The 18,145-nt window shown below is 41.0% G+C and overlaps 1 protein-coding gene across 1 annotated transcript in view; it reads right to left on the bottom strand.

The window, feature by feature from the left end:
- Positions 1-18,145, bottom strand: part of Pdss2 (decaprenyl diphosphate synthase subunit 2) — a 231,211-nt gene that overhangs the window by 103,519 nt on the left and 109,547 nt on the right. Inside the window, exon 3 of the mRNA XM_036168915.1 lies at positions 9,217-9,415. Within this exon, the coding sequence (XP_036024808.1) occupies positions 9,217-9,415 (199 nt within the window). The remainder of the gene's footprint in view (positions 1-9,216; positions 9,416-18,145) is intronic.

Below are 18,145 nucleotides of genomic sequence, written 5' to 3' on the forward strand. Positions count from 1 at the left end.
CTAAGACTCAGGGAACTTTGGGGAATAGGAGGTGGAAAGATTGTTAGGAATCAGACATAAATATGATTTCAAGGAAACAATATTTTCCAGATACAACAGGGAAGTTACACACATGAACACATGATGATTGTGACAGCATGCACAAGCCAGACAAAATCCTAGCATAGATGGTGGGCAAGATGGGCACAGAATCCCACCACTAACTGAGGGATTGGCATTTGAAAACTGTTAGAAGAGGGAGCATCAGCTTCCTTTAAAGCTGGTAGGTCAACCATACTCCAGGCCAGGCCCCACGCCCACAAGTGATCAAGCAAAACAAACTGGACTTGATGTGGGGCAGGGGGCACACCTCAAAGTTGGGTGGGTAAGCAGGTGAAGAGGGTAGATATGGGAAGAGAACTGGATGGGGGATAGACATGATAAAATATATCATATGAAATTCTCAAAAAAGGAATTTCTCAACGAATGTAAAAAATATTTAAAAAATCAAATCAAGTGTCAGGCAAGATGACAAACACTTTTAATTCTAATACTTGGGATGTAGAGCCAAATTTTTTTTACTTATTATTACTGTGTGTGTGCATGATGTAGAAGCTATGTGTATGTGTATGTGTATGTATATGTGTATGGTGCATGTATGGAAGCCAGAGGACTTTACAGAATTAGTTCATGGATCCTGGGGATTAAACTCAGGTTTACCTGTCAAACCTCTTGACCTACTGAGTCATCTCACTGACCCTCTTGACCTGCCGAGTCATCTCACTGGCCCTCCTTACCTGCCGAGTCAGCTCGACCTGCTGAGTCATCTCACTGGCCCTCCTTACCTGCTGAGTCATCTCACTGGCCCTCCTTACCTGCTGAGTCAGTTCACTGGCCCTCTTTACTTTGGTGATTTGCAACTCCAAGAATAGGTTCTTAGCTCATATTTTTCTCTTGAAAGAGAAAGGAAAAGTCAAAGAAAAAAGTGAATGTCTTAGGTGAAATAATAAATAAGAGAAGGAAAGCTGTTTGCATTTCACAGACTGGGTGAGGTGAAATGAACTGAGGTCCAAGATACAAAGATGGATACCATGTACAAGCCTGTGGGAAGAAGAAAGGATGGAGGGTGTGAGAGATACTAGATGGGGAAGCTAAAGATGCTGAGGACAGACAAAGCTGTTCATTAATTGTTCATGAACTCCCAACTCAGGAAGTTTCTAGGCAAGATGGTTACAACTTTGAAAATAGCTTTGAACAATTTATACCAATGAAAATTGAAGGAGGCAAAGCTGATTTCATGAAAAATGACTTCTAGAAAAAAGAGAGTGGAGGTTGGGGAGTTGAGCTCAGTGGTACAGTGCTTGCCTAGCAAGTGCAAGGCCCTGGGTTCAGTCCTCAGCTCTGGCAAAAAAAAAAAAAAAAAAAAAAAGAAAGAAAAAAAAAGAAAGATAGGGAGTGGGAATTATGAAGAAGGAGGTAGCGAAATGTGAAAGATCCCTGTACCTGAACTTGGTGGTGTAGGCCTGCAATACCAGCTGGAATTGGTAGGTGGAAGCAAAAGAATCTGGAATTTAAGTCACCCTTGATTACAAAGGGAGTTCAAGGTTAGCCTGGGCTACATGCAACTGTGTCTAAAAAAGCAAGAAAAAGATTTCTGTAGCCAGTGCTGCCAACCATAGTGTGGACTCAGCTCAACACTTTCAAAAGTTGTACTTTGTAGAGTGCAGGGATTTTGTTTTGTTTTCTGGGGGTATTTTGAGTTCACACTTTTTGCCTCTTCTATTTTGTTGCCAGGTTTCCAGTTTGTCAGACCTTGAAAGAAACATTCACTTTACATGATGGCAGGTGCTTGCTCTGCCAAAGAAATACTATATTATTACATTGTTTTCACTAAAGATTTTAATGAGATAATACATTTAAAAAGACACATTAGTTTTCTTTCTAGTTTTTCACTATACTTTACATATACTAATAGTATGTTACTTTAAAAGCCGAGGAAGCAGACTCAGAAAAGGAAGTCTACTTAATTTATGTGACTATGTTATGATAAGGAAAGAGCAGAAGACAATACTTTGTTTTGGAATTCTGCAGTATTTTCATGATGGTATTTTGACTGTTCTATTTAATTGACATAGAGAAAGCCTCTCATTGTTACAATATTTAATAGCCTGCTTTCCTTTTGTACCGATTTCCTCTGGCCATGAATACCTATACACAAGTGGCTTATATGCAGGGCAGAACATTAATCTTGGGTGTCAAACTGAAGAGGCTTAAGATATTAACACAATAATTGCTGAGTGTGTGGTGGCACATGCCTATAATTCTCAATAGGTGGAGACAGGAGGGTCAAGAATTCAAGGTTAACCTCAGCTGCAAAGCAAGTTTGAGGAGACTCATGGACTACATGAGACTATGTCTCACAAAAGCCTCACCCCCAAATAATTTCTATAAGTAAAATACACTAGTAAAGGTATAAATGCACATTGCCATAATAATGCCATTTTAGGCCTCTGGAACTGAATGCTGGGAACAAAGCCTAGGGCCTGTAAGTACTCTCTACCATTGACCTAGATCTCCAACTTCAGGAGTGCCTATATTAATTGTAGATGACAGGGAAAGGAAACCTGAAGTTCATATAATATAGCATGGTTTTAGAGTTCACTTTCGATACAAATTAGAAGGCAAAATTAATGACAACACACAGGACAAACAAACAAAAGCCCCAGTAGCAGCCTGTTTATTTAAAAAACATGGGCTAGGAGAGGGCCTGGCCAGTAAAGTATCTGCCATGCAAAGATGAAGGCTTGTTCTCCAGCACCCATGGAAAATTCCAGTGTGGCAGAGCATTCCTGTAACCCCAGCACAGGGGAGGTATAGAGAGGAGGCTCCCTGAGGCTTGTGGGCTGGCCAGTTGAGTCAATCCCCAAAGTCAAGATTCAGTGGGAGACCCTGCCTCAAAAACCTGATGGCCAGACATGGTGGTACATGCATTTAATCCAGCATTCAGGAGGCAGAGCCAGGCAGTCTCTGTGAGTATGAGGCCAACCTATTTTACATAGTAAATTCTTGGTCAGCCAAGGATACAGAGTGAGCTCTGTATTTAAACAAACAAACAAACAATCAGGTGGAGAGCAATTGAGGAAGAACCTGGCATTGACATCTGGCCTTTACATGCACATGCATATGCCATCCTTCTCACACCCACATGCACACACACCTAAACAAATGCATATATATACACACACAAAAATATATAATACACACAAATATATATAATATACATACACAAATATATAAGAGATTTATATGCATAAATTGAACATATTTATACAAAATTCTCCCTGTAAACAGCATATTTATGCCTGTAGGAAGACAAAATTAACATAAGGAGATATATCACTCTGTAAGGAGTACATCTGTGCTGCCAGTTATTTAGAACTATAAGTCACTAATGCTTAATAGAACAGTCCCCAACAGTGATATCATAACAATGCTCTTGGGTGTCAGACAACATCAGGCTGACTCCCAGTCTCTCATCTCAATGAAAATGACTATTGGAGGTGGGGGGTGCAACATGAGCTTATTTCTTTAAATGTTAGGCTCATCACTATAACGTAAGGACTCTCTCTCTCTCTCTCTCTCTCTCTCTCTCTCTCTCTCTCTCTCTCAGACACACACACACACACACACACACACACACTCTCACACACACAGAATGGCAAAGAGTAATTCCTAAATACAATAGTCTTATTCACACTTTGGCATAATCTTAACATAGACATCCAGTCTATACAAATACCAAAGAAAACCTGTAATGGTAAGTTATAGCAGCTGAGAGATGGTTCAGTAGTTTAGAGCTCTTAATGCTCTTGCAGAGGGCCCAGGTTCAGTTCCCGCACCCACACGGTAGCTCTTAACCACTGTAACTCCATTTCTAGGGAGAACTGATGGCCTCTTCTCATCTCCACGGGCTCTTGCATGTATGTGGCACATACACACTCACATAATTTCACATACTATACATATATTTTTTAAGTCTTTAAATTATAAATTATAATGTGTTTCTATTTTATGATCCTCCTTCTCATTACTATGTCTATGTGATAACTTGATGCTCAAAAACAAGAAGTTTAGATTCAGGAATGAGCACATGATCAGAGCATTATAGCATATTCTACATGAGCAACTATATCAATAGTGTATGGAAACTTATGGCTTCCAAGCCTGAGGTCTTTTAGTCCAGGTCTTTTACATAATGAAGTACCAAAATAAAAAGTTCCTAATTGAATGAATGAAAACCCAATCATTAATTTTTAAAGTCATTCTTGAATTCAAAATCTTGCTAATTTGTATTTTTTACTCCATTTATAATAGTAAGAAGACTACTACCTCAGGATTAATATACCATTTCTATATTCCGGAATATTTAAAAACCTAAGTGTTACCTAAGGTAATTTCCTAGAAGACCCCTAATATCTTTGAGAAGAGCTGAAGGGAGAATAATTGACTTTGCTAATTTTACCCTTGGCAATTATAAAACAGCTCTGAATTTCATCTGCCTGCAGAAACCTTCAGCTAACAGTCTGCCCCTGGAGAGGCAGAGGAACATACCATATAGGTCGCACACAAACCCACTAGCAGAAGAAAATCGGAAAATGGTAGACTGAATAAGCCATAAAATCCTAAACTGCTACAAACATGACATTAATCATCAAGTTAAGTATATACCTTCAAAAAAAAGCAGGCTGTCACTGTAAAAAACAGTGACATATTATAAACAAATTCTGTATCACATTCTGCCTGATCCCTCATTACTGTAGTGTCTATTTATTTTGTCTTTACTGACAATTTTTTTCTTATAAAAGGAAATTAAAACATTCAATAGAATCTAAGTATACCAAAATAGTAATCCTTGTTAGAGGTAAGTCTTGTTTAATAAAATAGGTCCTCTGCTATAAAATATTCATATTCCTTTAAATAGTATTCTGAGGAAACAGAACCAAGCGTTTCACTGAAAGGGCTGATTCTGACTATGGGGAGGTGCTTTGTCAAAGAGAACTCTGTTTCCCCTTCCTGTCTCTGCAGTTCCCAACACTGTTCAACAATTTGGACCTCACCTATTATGATCAATGAGGGCTATGAGATGCCTCGATTTGGAGATCAATCACGGATTGCCATGGTACTCTAGTTCTTTCAAAGAAAATGAGCTGGTGAAGCATCTTTTGGAACAGAACCTGCAGAACCTTCAGAGACCCTTTCAAGAACAAGGCAAAGAAGACCCATGTGTGAACAGGAGGGATGCACAGGATAAGGCTTAAGTTTAGCATAACTATCAAACTCAGAAAGAAACCTATAGTAGTCTAAAAAGGAATTTTTTTTTTTCCTGGAAGTGCTTAATACAATGCAAATGTGAAGGAGCGGTATACACAGAGGCTGTGGAGGTATGGGGTCCCAAAGGGAGGGGTCCTGGTCATTCTTATTTCTTGGGCAGCTGCTGTTGGACATGTTGAGGTTTCTTTTTTCTTTTTACTGGTCTTCTCTTTGTAAATCAAGCAGTGCTACTGAAATCCGGTGCCTAATGGAGCAGATGGTGGAGGTCTTAGGTTCTGGAACACGTATAGTGATGCCTTTGAATGCTAAACACCAAGAGCAGATTTCACAGGCTGTGAATCTGATTTGATTTTGATGGAAATAAAATTCCCATTTGCAATGAATCCAAACCACAGTGAAAGAAAGAATATATGACTGACACAAGCTAGTTCAGGAAAAAGAATGCTTTAAATATTAGTCCCACAAAGGGAAGTAGTTAATTAATTGTTTGTTTACATCATTATGGCATGACTGTACTTTCAGATAAAGGCATCTCTACACTTTTGTAATACAGCACAAAGTAGCTGGGATAACACTCAATAGTGTTGTGCTTGACTGTCATGGACCCTGGGTTCACCCCACTGTTGCAGAATAGTGCAAAGTAAATTCAAACTGTCAACGAAAGGCAAACAAAGAGAATTTCCTGAAAGCACTGAGCCTTAGTTTCTTTTCTTTTTAATAAGATTGGTCCCAGGCAAGCCTGTAGGACGTGTTCTTTTTTTTTTTTTTTTAAAGATCTATTTATTATGTATACAGGGTTCTGTCTGCATGTATGCCTGCAGGCCAGAAGAGGGCGCCAGATCTCATTATGGATGGTTGTGAGCCACCATGTGGTTGCTGGGAATTGAACTCAGGACCTCTGGAAGAGCAGCCAGTGCTCTTAACCTCTGAGCCATCTCTCCAGCCCTAAGCCTTTTTTTTTGGTGGAGCTGAGGATCGAACCCAGGGCCTTGTGCTTGCTAGGCAAGCGCTCTACCACTGAGCTAAATCCCCAACCCCACAGTTTCTTTTCTAAGGTAAGAACATATTGAGGCTAATTCTCAAAATACAGAACTAGGTACAATTAAGTAACAGATCTAGAATATTTCCTCCCCCGAGTCTTTGGGTCTAATCCACTGTGGCCCTTGTTTATGCCTACAGGTTATCCTGTGCCCAATGCACCCAAAACTCTACCAAACTTTCACATGTGGAAGCGTTATCTTCTCCAAGTAAGGCCCAGACTTCTCACAGACCACAGCAGTCTGGTAGAAAGGCAAAACAGACCATGGGGTCAGTGACTCCCAGGGACAGTTGAAGACTCACTTTTGCCTCAACATGTGGATCCCATTGATAAAATCAGTAAGACCCAACCAAGTACACGATACAAAGAAAGGAGAGGAGTCTGAGGTCAGGCAAGCAAGCTAGCTCAACAGGGAGGAGATCTGAGGGTCTTAATCTGTTTCATGCAAGTAATTCCTTGTCCCCATATGAGAAGAAAATAGATGTTCAGCATCCTCATACTGTATTTTCCTTTAAAAGCAGTAGATCTAGCTCATGAAATAGTGCTACCCTAAAGTGCCAAACCATGATGGAAATGTTGGGCAGAACATCTTTCAAGGCACATCAGCATCTTTCAAGGCACATTCGTAGCCTCCTTCCCTGAGAGGGTGACCAGGCCACTAAATTCTGGCCAAGGAGATGTATGCAGAAGGAGCATAAGACCTCTGAGAAGTGTCTTAATGTGCAGACATTGCATTATCCACACAGAAGTGTGAAGATAGCTAAAATGTTACACTTTCTGAAACAAGTACTTAGTAACAATTGACTTTTTTATATTGGTAGACTCAAGTGGACATTATTTTTAAAAAATAATTTAGAAATTAAAATAACATATTCATCTACTTAAAAATAAGAACTTTAAAATAAGGATTATCTGAATACTAAAATATAACAAGTAGAGGAGGCTGGAAAGAGCTCAGTGGTTAAGAGCACTGGTTGCCCTTCTAGAGGACATGGGTTCAAATCCCAGTGACGACATAATGACTCACAGCTACCTGTAACTCCAGATTTTAGGGGATCTCCTGGTCTCCACAGGCTCATACATGGTGCACATAAACTCATTCAGGCCACCCCGTGACCCCCAAAATGAAGTAGATCATCCATCCATCCATCTATCTATCTCGTGTGCTATTTATTTTTGAGGCAGGCTCTGGTTGGCCTGGAATCTGCTATGTAGATGAAGCTGTTCCTCTGCCCGTCAAGCAATGAGATGATGTCTGACACCACACCCGACTTAGAATTATTCTTGATGCATATTTACATACTTTAGATTGTTTCTTAGCCATATCTAATATTATATTTCTGATATATTTGTTTTGCCTGTGTGTATGTCTGTTCACTAGCAGTGACCATGGATGCCAGAAAAGGGCATTGAATCCCTTGGAACTGAAGTTCTATATAGTTGTTAGCTGCCACATGGGAGCTGGGTATTGAATCTGGGTCCTTTGGAAGAGCAGCTGGTGCTCTTAAGCGTTGAGCTATTTCTCCAGGCCTCTATTTTCCTAAAGACTGTATTTTTTAAGGCTGGGCACTAGTAGGATGTGCCTGGAATCTCAGCATTTCGGAGGGTGAGGGAAAACTGTCATGTTCAAGTCCATGACAGCACACAGAGGCCATTCACTGCACCTGGAGCTGGCCAGTGGCCAGGAAGCACCAGCAGTCTTCCTGTCTCTGCACACTTCTGAGACTGAGCCAATAGGATCACTACAAATTTGAGATCACACAGTCCACAAAAATACAACAAAGACTATTTACAATCTCACTAAGTAGTGGACTAATTCACATTTAATGTGTTTCCTTGTACTTTCTGACTGTTGTTTGTTGTTTTCTCATTCCTTTATAGATGGGGACTTTTTTTTTTTTTGTTGTTTTGATTTTCAAGACAGGGTTTCTCTGTAGCTTTGGAGGCTGTCCTGGAACTCGCTTTGTACACCAGGCTGGCCACGAACTCACAGAGATCCTCCTGGCTCTGCCTCCCAAGTGCTGGGATTACAGGCGTGTGCCACCACTGCCCGGCCAAGGGACTTTTTTTGTAACAATGGTAAGAACTTGTCTAATATGTGTAAGTTTTTTAATCCTATTTTTCAAGTACATTTTATGATGTGTACACTTTCCTTTGCTATTAAACATGTTTCATAAAGTTTTAATATCTATATATCATGCATTTAGATACATCACCTAACTTTAATTATTTGACATTTAATCTGCTGAATTTTACTATTACAAATAAATCTACAATGTTGCAATTGATAGACCTGAACATCAGTGTTTCCCACTCCATATTATATTGTTCAGATAAGTATTTTAAAAGCTCAGAGGGTTTTAAGCATTTTAACCCTCCCTTCTCTGTTCTTTCTGCCATGCTTGCATATACTAGGCAAACAGTCTACACTCATCTATATTCCCTGCCTTGCTCTTTTATTTTGGAGATCACTCTATAGCCCCCAGTGGCCCTGAACTTACGATCATCCTCCTGCCTCATCCTCCTAAGTGCTTTTATTTTTCTTCTTTTTTCTTTTTTTTTTTTTTTTTTTTGAGAGAAAGTCTTGCTCTGAGGCACAGGCTGGTCTTGAACTCATGATCCCCCTGCCTCTGCCTCAGAGTGCAGAGATTACAGTCTTGTGCCACCATACCTGCTCTTCAGAAGTGTTTCCTAGCATTAGTCTCTTTTTGTTCGCGGTGACACTGCCATGGCCACCTTCCGCAGTTCCCTCAGCATCCACATGGGGAGCAGAGCAGCAGGGCACATGGTCCTCTGTGGTTTCACTAACCAAACACGAGACACCTGAAGGTAGCCATGCAGGCACCGTTGAACCCTGTCTGTTTTACCTTGGTATTCTGGAGAAGAGCTAGTCCATTACAGGCATTTGCTAGAAGAAAGTCTCCACTCAGGATAGCTATTTTGTTTCCAAACTTCATGTCTTTCAGTGGTCCATCAGAAGATTGTAATTCACTTAAATTTACTATTCCACGATGCACGAGGAGAGCCGTGTGTATAAGTTCTGTGATCTCTGCCAAACTTCTTTGACTAAAACATAAAGAAAAGGTTTGTATAAATGTCAAGACTGTATGACTTTATGACCAATGCCAGGATTCAGTTCTCAAAAATAAAACCATGCACACATGGTATTGGCAGTGTGGGGTGTGGGTGGAGTAGCGATGTCCCTTTCTAATAAAGCTTTTAGAAGTCTCTCTATTGACTAGTCTGGACAAGTAATCCTCCTTACTCTACCTTACCAGTCACTGGTCTTAGAGAAATGATGGCCAGAAGCTCTACCCTCTCCTGTTTCATTGAGATACCTTGCTCTCAATGCACATTTCTTCTTCACCTAACTTTAAGATTTCTGGGAATTGTCAGTTACATCATCAAGTTAAATGTGAATGTGAGTAAGGCATGGGCTTTACATACATGATTCCTTTTAGTCATAAATATAAAGCTAGGGGATTTTCAGAAACATGGTCTCTTTCTTCAAGGACCAAGTCTTCCACACTGAGAATGGATGTATACACACCTTCAGTGGGAAATAAGGCAGAAAGTCCTGAGGAGTCTGTAATTCAGGACTGTATCTCATGAGATGTATTTTTCTACACTTTGTACACTCTGTATGAGAATAAAAGTATTATTTTTGTAATCAAACAAAAACTTCCACGTATTTTGATTCTGCAATCTGATAGAATCAAGTGCATGTGATTAGTGGAACAAACAGAACAAAACAAAAACTAAGGTCAGAGTACGGTAGCCTGTGCTCACAGAACCAGGACCCAGGAGGCAGAGCAAAGAGGACTGCCATGTATCACACACTGAGTCCCAGCCCAGTCTGCCTTACAGTGTGAGGCCTGGTCTCAAACCACACAGACACAGAAACTACCCCCCCCCCCACACACACACATTAAAACAAAAGCAAGCAGAACTGGAAATTTAAGCCTCCCCTCAGCCCTGTGATAGGTATTATCAATCCTCAATTATGGGGAAGAAACTGTTGCACACAAATGGACTGAGTTCTCAAGGGCACAGTAATGTGGAGCTGGGACTCTGCTGGGATCTAACTCTGCTAGATGATTCAATGTGAATATAATGTGGTTTCCAGGTCCCATTTCAGCCCTCCACAGTAACCCTGGGTTTGGCTGTGCTTCTTGCTCGCCCAACAGAACATCAATAAACAAATCAAAAGGAAAGCTTAAGGGAAGTTCACAAACACACAAGCTCAGGCTGCTTCAGGCAGTTGCGGAGTTGCAGGACCCTGGGCAGAAGAGTCTTTCAGTCAGTTCAGACACTAAAGAAAAAGGAAATGGTGCTGTCAGGACACTGGAATATACAATGGCCTGCTATGAAATAACAGGTGTTTGGTAAGAAAAGTAAATACTTAGGAATAGTGTTGCTATAACAAAAGGCTAAACTGAGTCTGAACAATGCGGGGGAGGGGCTGGAAATGGTTCTCTTTTAACATAAGCTGAAAAGGCAGTAAGCAAACTGTTCCTGGAAAAACTCTCCTGCAGTAACTGGAAAGATAGGCATCTTTTCCTAGCTACAATAAATTATACTTAACAAACTCAGAGAGCTAGGTAAGGAGATTTCAGGTAGAATGCTAGAAGTACTGGCTAGCTTTTGCAGTATAATGCAGTGTATGTGGATTCATATACAATACAAGAGAGAGAAAAGAAAGTTGTTCAGTTTGCAGGCAGTTTAGAATGCAATAAAAGAGCAAAGATTTGCCAGGCTGAAAATAAAACTGTTTCACATTTTCATTATATCCAGAAAAAAACTCCCAAAGGAAGAAATAGTATTAGAAAAAAGAACAAATTAAAAGTGTGGGCCAACAAGATGGTTGAGCAGGTAAAGTCTTGAGTTTGAGCCTCAGAATCCACGTGAAAGTGAAAGGAGAGAGCCTGTTCCCTAAAAGTTGTCCGCTGACCGCCTTGCTGTGGTTTGCGAATGAGGACGATGATGAGTTGGGTATGGTACTTACAATCCCAGAATGTGGGAGGTGGAGGTAGAACAGTTCGAGATCATCCTCAGCCACACAGTGAATTTGAGATTGGCAGTGATGGTGATGGTGATGGTGATGGTGATGGTGATGGTGATGGTGATGGAAGACCACTCATTCAGGCACACTCCGGGCAGTGGGCTCACACAGGGCAGACTCAATGGGCTTTGTTTGGGTAGGTTTTGTCTTATTGATTTCCCCTTTTTAGTTTGTCTATTTTGATTTTCCGTTTTTGTTCTTTTTCTTTTTTTAAGAGAGACACTGGGGCTGGAGAGATGGCTCACTGGTTAAAAGCACTGACTGCTCATCCAGAGGATCTGAGTTCAAATCCCAGCACCCACATGGCAGCTCACAGCCATCTGTAACTGCAGTCATGGGAGATCCGACAGCCATTTCTGGCCCCCAAGAGCACTGTGGTGCACAGACACACATGTAGGCAGAACACCCTTCCACTTAAAAATAAAAGATTAAAGAGTATATTTTAAAAAAAGAGAGAGACTATGAAGTTGTATGGGGAAGAATATGACCAAAATATATGAAAAACATTTTTAAATAAAATTGAAAAACAAACAGTAGACCACAACATAGCTGTAGGCATGAAGCAATTCTCACTGCAAAGGGAGGCAGCTCAGAGGGCAGAGCAAGTGTTACAGAGAATTGTAGTTTTCCTGCCTGGCCCACAGTCAGGACAAATCTCTCTCACCCGCCAGGCCCATAGATGCTCAGACCCAACCAAGTAACACACAGAAACTTACATTGTTTAGAAACTGTATGGCCATGGCAGGCTTCTTACTATCTAGTTCTTATATCTTAAATTAACCCTTTTCTGTTAGTCTATAAGTTGTCACGTGGCTTGTGGCTTACCAGTACCTTATATCTCGCTTCTTGTGGTGGCAGCTTGCAATATCTCTGCCTCCCCCTTCCTGTTTCCAGAATTCTCTTCTCTGCTTCTCCTGCCTATACTTCCTGCCTGGCTACTGGCCAATCAGCGCTTTATTTACACAGAGCGATATCCACAGCAGAGAATGGCGAATCAGGAAGCTGCTTCTAGGTACTAGGATTGGGCCCTAGCTAAGAAGTATTTCTTGCTTAGAGAATGGTTAGTTCTAACAGCATGATCTGGATTTCTGGACAGCTGGATTTCAGAATTGCTATGCACCAGTGAGACTCACTCTTTAAGAGATGAGGTCTTGCTACTACACAGTTCTCAGGCAGCTCCGGAACTCCTGGTCTTATGCAACAATCCTTCTTTACCTGCCCAGCTATCTTGCTGTCCCCTCAGAAAACAAATTTTAAGAAGTGGTGCTAAGATATGAAACCATCTTTTAAAAAAGAATTAAGAATTTTATTACAGGGCTGGAAACACAGTTCAGTGATCAAGAGTGCTCCTCATTCTCCCAGGGGGCCGTGCACACCTGCAGCTCACAAATGCTTATAACTCACTCCGGCTCCAGAGGATCTGACACCCTCTTCTGGACTCTGACAGCGTCCCTATATACATGGCATACACTCACACAGACATATACATAGGTAAAACAAAATCTTTAAAAAAAAGTTACTATCTCACAAATACTTATTTTTATAAAACTATTCTCTGAAAAGAAAGAAAAAAAAAACAAAATTGGGGGTGGAGTGGGGTGTGAGATCTGGGAAGCATCAAGGGGAAGAGTGGGGAATGAATATGATCAAAATACATTGTATGCATGTATGAAATTCTCAAAAAAATTAATAAAACCAGGCATGGTGACACATGTCTTTAATCATAGCATTTGGGAGGCAGAGACACACAGATCTTTGTGAGTTCCAGGCCAGTCTGGTTTACAGAGTAAGTATTTATTGGCTAGAGCTACATAGAGAAACCCTATTTCAAAACCACCAAAAGAATTAATGAAAGAATTTTTTTATTCCTATTGTCACATTTGACACAAATCGCACAATGAAATCATGAGCAAGTATACAGCACCGAAGGGTAAAGCATTTAGGTTAAGTTCCTCATTCAGTTTACCTCAGGAAAGGAAAGCCCAGCAAGCCAGAAGCTGTGGGTGTTCTGAACTACCCTAAGGATGAAAATGAGTAACTGTGAGCATTTAATAAAGACATCTATAATAAACAGCATTCATTAAATAAGTAAGATCCTTGAAATGCCACATCACCAAAAACAAGAACAACTGTAGTAATAATTAAGTGAAAAGTCATCATGTATTGTAGCCAGCACTTACAAAGCACTTTCATTTGTACTACCTACTCGCCCGTCTAATTATAGCAGGCCTAGGGAGGGTCAATACTTGATCTAGAGCCTAAAGTTTGGAAAGGACAAAAGTACAGTTCAGAGCCACCTTGTCATAGTGACCAATGACAATGTAAAATGTTTATTTACCTAATGAATAGTAAGTGTGTGTTGCGTGGGAAATAAGTCAAGGATATCAAAGTATGTAACCATGGCATATGCCCACCATGCATGCACCCAGCTTTCAACCTTATTTCTAAGCACCATGGAAAGTAACTTTTTAAAGAGACAAAACATTAAGAATGAGATGGCCTCTAAAAACAGCCCTCTCTAAGGTGTCATTATGCAGCCCTGACTATCCTCGGATTTGATGTGTAGACCAGGCTGTCTTCAAACTCGAGATCTGTCCTCCTCTGCCTCTGGAATGCGGGGGTCACCCAGCATGTCTTGTTTTTGCTTTTGGCTATTTTTTTTCTTGCTTTTTCATATTTTATTCTTAATTATGTATGTATGTATGTATGTATGTATGTATGTATGTATGTATGTATGTATGTATGTGTGTGTGCCTGTGTGTGGGTTTGTACACTCTGTGAGTGCAGGTACCTGAGGAATCCAGAAGACATCAGATCTCCTGGAGCTGGAATTATAGGTGGTTGTGAGACACCCAGTATGGATGGGTGCTTGGAACCAAACCCAGGACCTCTGGAAGAGCAGTAAATGCTCTCTTAACTGTCCAGCCCCAAGCTTGCCTCTTTTAGTTCAAAGTAATGGGGAAATTAATCAAAATTTCCAAGTCATTTGATTAGAACCAAATCAATAGATTTACCCTCGTCAACAATCTAGCTTGAGAATAATCCTACTTCTGCCTGTGCCGCAATACAGCTGGGGGGTGAATGCCCTGCACGCTCAAGTCATGGGGCTCCTCATCACTGAAAGGAAGCCAGGGACCTGAAGAACAGATCTCTCCAGGGCTCAACTTCTTAGGTTCAGGCTTTTGTTGTTTTTCATTACTTAAGACTAGCAGACAATTGTAAAAAAGAGAAAAAAACCGTTGCTATTATTGGTCCCCACTTTCTGGAAGAATAGGAACGGACTGTTCAGTTGTCTTTAAACCTGTTCAGTACTTACCACCTAGCACTGTGCTCTTGACTTCCTAGATTTTATCAGATGAACAACTCTGGATCACACTGTGCAAAAGTACAATATACTAGCCAGCAGGGAAGCAATGCAAGTGTAAAGGAATCTTAGAGAATTTGCTTCTTATTATTTTAGTCCTATTTTAGGTACCCACAGTAATTTAGTTAAGCTTTTGGTGCACTGGATCTAAAAATTACTTTACAAAAAAGTCCCCTTGCCATTTTATGTAGATATTTTTATACTCTTGGTTATTTATCCTTCCTGCTTAGCCTTGATTAGAAAGGAGTAATAAATAAGTAAGCTGGACACAACGGTACTCATGAGGATCATGGTGACTTGGAGGCCAGCCCTGGCTACTAATGAGGTACAGAGTGAAACCTGGGTGAGCCAATGTTATGAGACCACAGACTCAGCCTTCCCAGAACCCCTAACAACAAAACAACAACAATAACAGCAGCAGCAAACCCAAACCAACCCACTTACAAAGTACCCGGAGTAAGGAAGCAGTTGCTGCCTGAAGAAAACTGAATGCTTTTTATGAGAATTTATGCCCACCAACACATCAAGATGTCCCTAGGGGTACAACAGTGACAGTTATATCTTGGGGGCAACCTACAGCCACCGAATTGAACTTAAGGCCTACCCAACAGGAGGGAATTCATGCCTTGTATCATAAGCTTGGCCAACCACCTGCGCACCAAAGGATCCTGGAGAGCCCACTACTGCGACTTCCCAACCGCGTTCTAAATACCTACACTGTGTCTACAGATGAGCCCAGCTTCTTTCTGCAGCAGACAGAGGCCATCACAGAAATCCACAACTGACTCATCTACCACACGATCCCTTCACCTCAGGCTCAGGGGACATGAGAGGAGAGGTGGAAAGACTGTAAGAGCCTGAGCTCAGAACATCTCCAAGAATGCCTTCACACAGGACAGGGAGTGGCGCCATTACATCTCAGCAGGTTCTATTTATATACACATGTATATGCATGTATGTATGCATGTTTCTATGTAACAATAATAAAATGGCAGAGGTCATGGCGCTGATAGCAAATGGGGGGCACAGGAGGAGCTGGAGGAGGAAAGTGTAGAGTGGAAATTATGTAAATATAAAACTCATATATGAAATTTTCAAAAAGAAGTTAGAAGATTTATACCCAATCACTCTTTGAATTATATATTAAGCGATTTCATTTTCCTTTAATATTTTCCCAAGATTTTAGCACCCTATGTTTCAGAAATAAAAGCAGCAGACATTGTTAGTTATCTGCTCACCTAACCTCCTTGCTAGTAACAAAGCTTTACTATGTTTGAAGTGGCCATGTAGTCCTTTAAGATCTTCTCATTAGCTGGGCATGGTGGCACAGGCCTTTAATCATGGCACCTGGAAAGTGAAGGCAGGATCTTCATCCTTTACATGGAGTTCAAGGTCAGCTTTGGCTATCTAGCTCCCCCATGTCAAACAACAACCAAACAAAGCCCCAAAGATCCCTTCAGCAGTTGAGGTAGCTCTGTGATCACATGACAAGTCTAGCCAAGGATACATATGCAGAGGTCTAGCAGGGATCCTGAAAGTCTATTAACTTTTAGTAGGAGGACACAGATTGATTCAGTCGGTGTGCACCTTTGACCTTTGGGGCTTCACCCAGCTAGACTATGACTGGACTTCTTAGAGGTGCAGGGGAGACTCAGGGGTCTAATGCAGCCCACAACCTGTGGGAGGTAGAACAAGAAGACAGGAGAGCCTGAGCTCTGGGGGGGGGGGGGGGGCACGCTTGGATGCTCCACCTGCCCTTCATGTGCCACCACTGATTTTGTACTGTTATGTCTCTGTTTCTATTTACAGCCCCCGCACCTCTGCCCTGTGCTGGTGACTGAGCCCAGGGCTGGGGCTGCCGAATAAGTGCTCCACCATGAGCTACACTGTCAGCAATTAGACTTATCTCCTGGATAAATAAATACGGTACTCCTTAAAGCTACTGCTATAATCAATTCCTAAGATAGAAGGTCAATAAAAATTTGTGCCAATGGGAAGACACTTACGTTTATCTTTCTGCACTCTTATTTTTTCAACTAATATTATGTATTGGAGATGTTCCACATTATTTACTGGCAGAGAATTCACTCTTGCTCATTTAATATATCCAGAGAGATCACTGTGTACGACAGTGCCATACAGTTCTACTGTTCTAGGGTGAGTAACAGGTATGTGTTGTTTAAAGAGTTTCTTCTGATTTGGTGTGTGTGTGTGGGGGGGGTATGTTCACACGCACTTGTGCCATGGTATGTGTAGATGTTAAAGTACAAATTTCTGGAAGTTGGTTCTGTCCTTCCATCTTGCCTTTGTTTGCTTGTTTTCAGACATGGTCTCCTTGGAGTTTTGGTTGTCTTGCTTACTCCAGGCTAGCTGGCCTCTGAGCTTCCAGCCAGTTCTCTCTCTGCCTTCCAATTCATAGCCATTAGAGCTGTATGCTACACACTGGCTTTTTACTTGGATTCCGGGAACTGAACTCAGGTCACTGGGCTTGCACAGTTTAAATATTTAAAAATCACCTCTAGCCAGGTATGGTGTGTACACCTTGGTCCCAGCAGAAGCAGGAGGATCTGTGAGTTTGAGGCCAGTTAGTTTATTTAGTTAGTTTCAGGCCAGCCAAGGCTACACAGTGAGACTCTATCTCAATAATGATGACAACAATCAGCTTTATGCCACTTTTTAAATAAAACTTTCCCCCCATTTTTCCAGAATTAACTCCTTCTGTACTTAAAGGTCTTTGAAAATAGTTCAGTCATTCCCCATACCTTTTCATTTCTACTTCCATACACTGCCTAGAAAGTATTTGTTAAAGGAGTAATTTGTTACTTAGCAACAGCTTCAGAAAGGCCTCAGGACTGCTAACACTGATTTCAGAAGGGGAAGCAGTGATCTATACTAAAGTCAGGCATATAAAGACACAGTGTTAACTCCTTAGGGTCAATGAACCTCCAATTAGCTACGTCACAGGCACACAGTTGCTGCTGAAGAGTTGAATTAGTTTGTTCTTACAGAAACTTGAAATCTCTACCTGCTTTAGACTTGGGTTTGGGTTAAAACAGTAGGACAGACAAAGTACCTAACCATACAGGGAGATTCAAAGACAATGGAACTTTTTTCTAATTCTCTGTTTTCTTCTCTAGTCTCCCATCCTTCCTTCCATTCCCTTGTTTTAAAAAATACAGACTGGTACAGTCAATATTTATGTTGTCTTCTACCTAAATGTTTATATGTTGTCATTCTTAGCTTCTAAAGATGCATTTAAGAAGTAAAACTTTCATTTGAGGAACATACAAGTGGGAAAGACTGCATCGCGAGCCTCTACGGGCTCACTTGACATCAGCTTTGGGCCATTCTTGCTTCCGTTACAGTTTCT

The sequence above is a fragment of the Onychomys torridus genome, chromosome 19 (assembly GCF_903995425.1).
Source record: "Onychomys torridus chromosome 19, mOncTor1.1, whole genome shotgun sequence".
In the NCBI taxonomy this organism is placed as follows: Eukaryota; Metazoa; Chordata; class Mammalia; order Rodentia; family Cricetidae; genus Onychomys; species Onychomys torridus.